Below are 8,444 nucleotides of genomic sequence, written 5' to 3'. Positions count from 1 at the left end.
GTTTAACCTAATGTGTTTTATAAAGAGCGGAATTGAATAGTAATTCGCTCCCACAGCTTTGTGTCGATGTACACAATATGTTTGATTGTATATGGACTATTAAGAATATTGATTGTAGTAAATATGTTGATAAGCCATTTTATGTCTATTTTCTTGCGCAACCGGTCATTTCTGTTGTTACATAAAGAAGATTCGCTAAACGCTCTTGCAATAGTTACTTAAGGAGGATAAAGATATTCTTCTGTTATAGGATTTAATGTTGTCAGTTAAAGGGGCCCTATTGTGCTTTTGGGGTTTTCCCTTCCCTGCTTTTTGAACATTAAAGCATGGAGACATGTCCCAGTAGCAGGGACGCGGGAAGGGGGGGTGCTGAGGAGGCTGCAGCACCGCCATCTGTTGGTGGAGAGTTGCAATGCCAAAAACGCCAAAAAGTTCACTAAACAAATCAATACAAAAGTTTTATTTTGAGTTACTATTTTTGAGTTAGCATTTCAGTATAAGCTGTCTATAAAAAGCTTCACTATATAAGAGAAAGTGATCATGCGGTGTGCTTCTTCTGTTGCTCTGCTATAGAAAAGAAGCTTGTCAGTGCAGACAAGATCAGGGATGGGAGTTTTGTGAAAGGAGGGTTTAACAACTGGCGAAAGGCAGGGGAAACATTTAGGGAGCATGAGAAGTCCCATCAACACACAGGCCGCCAACAAACTGACAGCATTAAAACGAACACCGATGAATGCGCTGCTCTCACAAGCTGTTTCTAAAGACCAAATTACTGCATTTAATATGACGTTATTATACAGGGCCGCCCCTCCCTACACGCAGATCACGCAGACCCCTCGCGGATGGGGCCTCATTTTGCTGAAGGAGCCTCCTCTGAAGCGCAAACGCGGCGCACCTACAGTGTAGCACGCCACAGTTTCGCCGCTGCGAGGCTCCACTAGCACCCCCCACCGCACCTGCACGCCGCACCCCCAACTCTGACTGACCTCCCACGTCCCTGCCCAGTAGAGGCACTACATACTGATATTAACCTAAAAAAGGCAGAATAGGGCCCCTTTAAGATTATTTCTTAGAAGAGATATGGCGCCCCCTAGTGCACAAAGAATGTATCACTCCCCGTGTCTTAAAATAAATTATGCCTTTAGGAAGAAATGTAATGCTCCGAGAAATATGTACTTAATATGTACTATGTGTGTGTTTTGTTTCATTTCTTGTTATGTGAAAAGCAGCATGATTGTTAAACAAAAGTTGTGTTAAGGTTTGCTCTGCTGGACTTTAGTTTTCTGTGCCTTGGCTGCTGTTTTTTACACTTTTTTGTGACAAGTTCTGACAGGATTTTCTGAGCAGCTTTTTACTGAAGAAATAGTTGAAATGTTTTGCTTTAAATGTTAGTGAGGCTGGTAGTGAATCGAAAGTAAGCCATGACATGTATGCAATCAGATGGGCATTAGTGAAAAGTGTCTACAAAGGTCAAATGCTTTATAAAATTTAAAGATGCAATGTTTTTTATAAAAGCTGAAGGCATATTTGGATACGACTGCAATGGGATATGACTACTTAACTAGAAAATAGAGGTCATTTAATGTCTCCATGTATTTAAACACAGTGAAATATACATATACTAACAATATAGCACAGAGAAATCATCATCATTCATTATCATAAACAGGTGTTAAGGTAATGAATGATGAGGTTGTATAACCCACACTAGATTTTATTAAAATTTAAAATAGATATTATATTAAAACCAGGGGAAATGTTATGCTTCCATGACGGTAACACTTGACTGTTCTCTTATGAGTGCACATTGATGCTTTGTTGATTGGATGGCCCGTTGTAATAAAATACTTCTATTAAATAAATCAGCACTTCTGTTTTCATTTCATTGCAATATATATTCTTTATAAAATTGCTTTTTTAAATGTTATATTTCACCCAAATCATGACCTCTTTTAAAACATTTCCGGCAAGTGTTCTTAAAGACACTTATAAAATCTCTTACATTTTCGTTGTTTTAGCAAATGTACATATACATGCAATTAGACTGTCGGGGGACACCTTACTTCTTCCTTCTCTCTGTCTGTACCTGTGTACTCTCATGTTCCCAATAACCCAGCTTCCCCCAAATTTATTTTTGGTGTCTATCTACGCCGGGATCCTGAGTCGTGGCTGAACCTGTTGCTGTGGTCCTGAGTCCTGGATCACGACTCCTGGATCCTGAGTCCTGATCTGAGTCCTGGATTTGGAGTCGTGGCTGAACCTGTCACTGCGGTCCTGCCTGACTCTCATCATACTACTTCCCTGATGGCTCCCACAGGATTGTTGACATCCTCGTGGATTCATCTTCTTATTATAGACACATGCATTTGCAAACATTTGGTCTACCTATGTTGTAAATGTATTATCTCTTCGATTTACACACGGCATCTATTGCACGTCTGTCCGTCCTGGGAGAGGGATCCCTCCTCTGTTGCTCTCCCTGAGGTTTCTCTCATGTTCCTTTAAACTGTGGGGTTTCTCTGGAAGTGTTTCCTTGTACGATGTGAGGGTCTAAGGACAGAGGGTGTCGTATTGTCATACTGATATTCTGTACAAACTGTGAAGTCCACTGAGACAAATGTAACATTTGTGATATTGGGCTATATAAATAAACATTGATTGATTAATTGATTAAATTAGATCCCAATATGCGATATGCTATTAATAAGCTCTGAAGGCACTTTTAAATTCAGTTTTAAGTTTTATTCAAGGGTTTTAACGAACATTTAGGCTGGGTCTTATCGTAAGCATGACCATACTTCATTCAGATATCTTCATATATTTTACCTTTACCAATTCATTTGCCAAGTGCAATTAAGATATGTCATAGAGTTGTCCATAGTGTGCTGCAGTGAAGACTTATTTTTGTAAGGCAACCAGGAAGTGAGCATCGCAAAAGGTTCCCTCAACAAAAAGTTCTGGATTTTTCCATTGGATTCTGGAATATTATAGATAATAAGATCTGTGGCAAACAAAGGTTTATGATACTTTTATATTTTGTTCAGCAGGATGATCTCAACATATTAACACGACTTTGTGATTAAGCACAAAGACAATCTCCGCAAGTGAAAAGGTATCGTTAATCTATAAAGTATCTGAATCACATGACTTCTCGTCACCACCGCTAAGCTAATGGCGGCTAATATTTGCAGTGATTTCAGTTGTCCCATTTTGCCATTTGTTAGCATCGGCTGTTTTTAAGACTTATAGAAGCTTCAGACATTCACCAGTTGGGTATTTACTGACATATATTATGTTGTAGAACAAAGAGTGGAACTATTTTCAGCTTCTGTTAACCATAGACCTTATTACAGGTGTCAAACCAAAAGCACGTTGAAAAAACCGTTGACTTCAAGATAAGGGGACCAGCAGAGGTCGACTGAATCCTGCAGCTCTCATTTGCAGTTTTGATCACATTTCTATTAATTGTACAGCCCTTAAAGGTCACCTATTGTGCAAAATCCACCTTTTCACGTATTTTCTACATCAACATGTGTCCCCTCTGTGTAAAGAGATTCTGGAATTTTCAGGAACAAAGACCCCTCTCTTTTTGTCCTGATCCAATGAGCTGTCTGAAAATGAGCTGATCAGATTTTGGCCACTTTATGATGTCATAACGATTTTTTGGCTTGTGTAACCATTAGCCAATCACCAACCAAGGTAACCCCCCCCCCCCAACCTTATCACCTGAATCTCCTCCTAGAGCACCATTGTGTTCTTTTTAACCAAATATCTCTCAGAGGGGCGTGGGGAGGGGCTCCTTATTTTCATCTAAAGTAACAGACAGAGAATCAGCACTTTTGAAACAGGGCTGAAACAGAGGGGATTATGGGTAATGCTGCAATGATCTGTTTGGTATTTGGAGCTAAACAGATCAGAGACACGTTTTGTTTATATAATGTATTGATGAAAAACAGTATAATAGGGGACCTTTAAATGTTCTTGCACCATGGTGTCCATCACGTGACCATCCTCATGGTGACGCAGCCTCTGAGGGGCACCGGGCAGGGGATGGCGTCCTCCACCTCGAGGCAGGTGTCTATGTACGGGTCCATCAGCACCATGTTGGGGAATGCTTTGTTGCTCTTCCTCTCGCTCAGCAGGTAAATCTGCCCGCTGACGGTGGTGCAGCCGCAGAAGAACTTCCTGTCCAGACACTCTTCATCCTGCACCGTCCACTCGTCCGTCTCCACGTCAAAACGCAGCGCCTGGCCTCCAAACAGGTAGAGGGCCCCGTTGAGCTCTGTGGCGACCAGGTCATATCTGTGAGAGGGTTAGAATAAAGGAAAGTAAGGCTGAAAGGAGAAGCTATTTGGAAACAAAATACATATTAAGAAATACTGGTTTGTGTCAGGAAAGAGGGTTCCTATAGATTAAGACAAATTACATTTTTTTTATATTTTTTAAATGCCCCTTTAAATTTAGGACTATATCCAAAAACAGATCCATTACTTATTGGCATAAGGAGGATTTTTCTCATTGGTTTGTGTTAATGTAAAATATGTGTTTTGGTGCAGGAACTAGAGCAGGGGTGTCAAACTCAAGGCCCGGGGGCCAAATCCGGCCCGCGACTTCATTTTATGTGGCCCGCAAGAGCTTGCAAAGAATAACATATGTTTATTATACGGTTTAATGCCGCTTTACAGAAGCACGTTGTCCATAAACTACATGTCCCACAATGCATCTCATTTCGTGACATGCCACTGAAGAGATTTGCAATTATTTGTAATGAATTGCCCTAGACTTCTACTTTCAGATGTAGTTAATTATAAAGTTACTAACCAATCCGATAATAATCCAATGCATAGGCAATAATGTAATATAATAAATAATTGTATATATATTTATATATGTACATATACATACAGTTACAACCGGCCCTTTGAGTGCAACCTTAATGATAATGTGGGCCCCGATGAAATTGAGTTTGACACCCCTGAACTGGAGTGTAACATAACAAAAATGTATATAATATATGAGTTTTGTTGGTTCCCCTATCCAGATCTGCATGAAACGATTGCAAGATTTGGTTCATTCATTAAACCATTTGGTTAGTTATTATATATTTTCAATACTTTTAAGATTTAAAACGTATTGTGAGAAAAACAAGATTTATAAAATCATACTTCCCATGTGTGAGCATTTGTGAGACTTTTAAGATAAGATAAAACAAACGTTATTAAGGAAACAATTAAAGGGGAATTCAGGTGTCAGAGCAGCAACAGCAAGAAAAGTGAAAGACAAGGATAACGGAAACAAAAATGTGTGTAACAGTATGAGTAATAATAACAAGACTAGGGTAAAGTACAGTACTTATTGTTATAGTTGTATGTAGGGATGAAGCCTTGGTTATGACATTAATTCAATCATTTTAATACTTATTTTTCAGATTAATTCAATACCTTTCAAGACTTTTAAGATCCCAGAAAATGCCAGAAGAGAAACATTTCACCCACCGTGGAAATGGAGAGTATGAGACCACGTCCCACTGGTCCTCCTTCACCCTGTACCTCTGAACCCCCGCGTACACCTCCCCGTTCTCATCCAGTCCACACGCCACGTAGATGCAGGAGTCCATAGCCACAGAGGCGGCCCTCTCCACGGCTCTCACCATCGGGCTGACCTCCTCCCACTCCTCTGACCCCAGAACCAGCCTCTCCACGTCCCCCAGCAGCCCCTCGTCCACGCTGCCCCCCAGCACGTACAGCACCGAGTCCAGACCCGCGGAGCAGTGGCTGTGCCGGGCCGTCTGCAGGACGGGACCCTCCACCCAGACCTGGTTCCCACAGTCAAACATCCGGACCCAGTCCACGCAGAACCACAGGACGTCCCGGAAGTGTCCGCCTGTCACCACCACATTGTCTCCTACACATCGTGAGAGAATCAGAACAGAATTAAGAAGTGTTGTATTAGGAAAATGATGTTTAATGTCCAATAAGTAGGATTTGGTATAGGTCATTACTTATTTTGATGATGTATCATTCAAATTTCAGAATCAGAATCAGAAACAGGTTTATTACCAGGTAGGTTGACACGTACGAGGATTTTGACTTGATGTCATGGTGCATATACATAAATTAAAACAAACATTTAAAACACAGATAGAGAACTAGAAAAATATTTAAAATTATACAAAATATAGTAAAATATAGCAGTATTTACATAGATATAGAATGGAATAAAATATGGAATAAATCAAATTGAATAAAATATGGAATATATAACGAGATAGCATGTTTTCTGTTGAATCAATAGCCTATATCAAATAATCACATGCTCTACTCTGTTGATCAGTAAGTGGTAATGTAAATTAGTGGTAGACACATTAATGCCATTTAGAGAAAATTAGCATATATCCTCACAAGGCTTTATTATGGTATGTAACTGAGCCAACAGCACAGGGCATTTGGCCTTTCGTGTAAGAACAAAGACAGACATTGGAAATACATTTACACATAGCACATAAGAGAAATACACATTCAGCCCCTCACCCATCATCAGTTTCACAGGGACCCTCATCTTCATCACTATCATTCACATACCTACTGCAGCTACTGAGTACTGTGTGAGGTTCTTCCTCTGCAGGGGGGGACAGCTCTGCCACCGGCCGCTGAGCGGGTGGAACTGATAGAGCGGCTGCTGCTCCGTATCGTGGGGTCCTCCCAGAACAAAGAGGGTCTCTCTGGCCCTGGCCCTCGTCATCGACCTGCCCATGGACCAGGACTCTGGGAAATGTTCATTCAGCATGCAGATGAGCTTGGCTCTGGGGTCGTTGCTCGTCATTTTCACTAAAAGTTGAGTAATGAACGGTAAAGAGAGCGACTCCGGCCTCACTAACTGAATCAGCTCCAGGAAATGTTCCTCTCTTTTGGGGTCAAACGACACCCAGCGTAGGGTGGCCTCCAGGGCTGCATCATCTGTATGGATGGCAAGGTCATCACAAGCAATAAGGTCTGCTACGGACTCCTTAGACAGGGACAGGAAGTCCTCTTCTGAGGTGATAGCAGAGAAGTGTGTGAGCGCCACATTGCGAGCAGCGTTGTGGAGCTGAGTGCAGCCCAGGCTCCAGGCGTAGCTCATCATCCCCAGACAGTTACTGAGGTGCAGCTCGCGCTCCAGGAACTTGCAGCACAGCAGCCTGGCTCGCTCCAGTTGTAAAAAGTCTGCCGTCTCAAGGATCCCCAGAACATTCTCCCTGTCCAAAACTAGTTTGGAAGTCTTGCTGTAGTCCATTAAAACCCTGAAATGCTTCACACTCACACATTTAATCTCTATTCTCCTTTTGCTGCTCTCTAGGCCGCCGCCAAAAAACAAAGCCCTGAAGTAAGGACTCTGGAGGGCGAGTCTTTGACGGTTCACATAGAAACTCTCTCCTTCTACCTGCAGAACTGCATCAGGGATCACTTCAGGCGCAGAGTTAGTCACATGTAGAGCAGATTCGTCCTCCTTAAGTTTGTCTATCTGTTCAGAGAGAAGTGTTAATATAAAGCTCTGAGGTTTCCGCTCAGGCTCGGCTCTGCAGGCCATGTCAGAGCCACACCGAGGGTCTTCTGCACAGAGCCTCGTCTAGTTTACAACACATACCAACTGGTGGTATTAATAGATCCCCCCCTGACTGACTGCTGACCAAATGCAACCAGGAAAAGGAGGTCAGTTTGAAAAACACATGTTAGAAATTGTCAAATGTAGAGTATTCCAATTCATTCAATATTTCCTTTATATTGTGTATTATTTAGATACTCTAATTCAGGGGTGTCAAACTCAAATACACAGTGGGCCAAAATAAAAAAATCGGTACTAGTTGAGGGCCGGACTGGTTCAATGTTTATTGCAAAACTTATTGAAATGAACTTATTGCACATATTAAACCTGGAACTAACAAAGCTTAAATTATTGCCTATAAAAACAACATTAAACATTAAATAATCAGTTGCATTCATTTCTTATGGCTCTATCTGCAGCTTTTCCAGAGTCATTTCTTATGATTACATTTCTCCACAGGCCAACAACAGCTTCAAAAAAACTATTTCCCTCAAAGAAAAAACCAAACATGCCCTGTTGTCTCAAGAAAGAAAGTGCAGAAGGAAACATCCATGTAAACTCAGTGTGCTGCTCTGTGATGCTAGTTCAAGCCAGATACTTGGCATCTCATCTTGGGTGCAAGTTCATCAATGTTTGGGGTCAGGATCTGAGCTGAGGAGACCCTCAGGATTGAGTGAAGGTGTGCGTGCAATATACCGGAGGGCCAGATCTAATAATAATTAGAAATTATCCTGCGGGCCGAAATTAAATCCACCAAGGGCCTGATTTGGCCCCCGGGCCTTGAGTTTGACACATGTGCTCTAGTGATATACGTCTTTTTTTTTACCATCTATCCATATATCCATCTAGCTATCTATCTAATT

The 8,444-nt window shown here is 41.5% G+C and overlaps 2 protein-coding genes across 2 annotated transcripts in view; one reads left to right on the top strand and one right to left on the bottom strand.

Annotated features, from left to right (window-relative positions):
- LOC117496148 (NLR family CARD domain-containing protein 3-like) overlaps positions 1-8,444 on the top strand; it is a gene marked incomplete at its 3' end in the record, with an annotated part of 682,747 nt that overhangs the window by 643,754 nt on the left and 30,549 nt on the right. The gene's annotated exons all lie outside the window — the stretch shown is intronic.
- On the bottom strand, positions 3,977-7,566 carry LOC117495639 (kelch-like protein 23). Its single transcript, XM_034147041.1, has 3 exons — positions 6,582-7,566; positions 5,496-5,904; positions 3,977-4,302 (listed from the first exon to the last, which is right to left on the bottom strand). The coding sequence occupies exons 1-3, from the start codon at positions 7,564-7,566 to the stop codon at positions 3,999-4,001; spliced, it is 1,698 nt and encodes a 565-aa protein (XP_034002932.1). The 3' UTR covers positions 3,977-3,998.

Source organism: Trematomus bernacchii, unplaced genomic scaffold, assembly GCF_902827165.1.
Source record: "Trematomus bernacchii unplaced genomic scaffold, fTreBer1.1, whole genome shotgun sequence".
NCBI lineage: Eukaryota > Metazoa > Chordata > Actinopteri > Perciformes > Nototheniidae > Trematomus > Trematomus bernacchii.
The sequence above is the reverse complement of the archived record's forward strand: the minus strand, read 5'-3'. Positions and strand labels throughout refer to the sequence as shown.

What these genes read in the sequence shown, in the direction of transcription:
- LOC117495639 (XM_034147041.1), bottom strand. Translation starts at nt 7,566, where the DNA reads ATGGCCTGCAGAGCCGAGCCTGAGCGGAAACCTCAGAGCTTTATATTA. An exon ending in GTACTCAGTAGCTGCAGTAG is followed by an intron (nt 5,905 to 6,581) that starts GTATGTGAATGA and finishes CACGATGTGTAG; the next exon opens with GAGACAATGTGGTGGTGACA. An exon ending in TCATACTCTCCATTTCCACG is followed by an intron (nt 4,303 to 5,495) that starts GTGGGTGAAATG and finishes ACCCTCTCACAG; the next exon opens with ATATGACCTGGTCGCCACAG.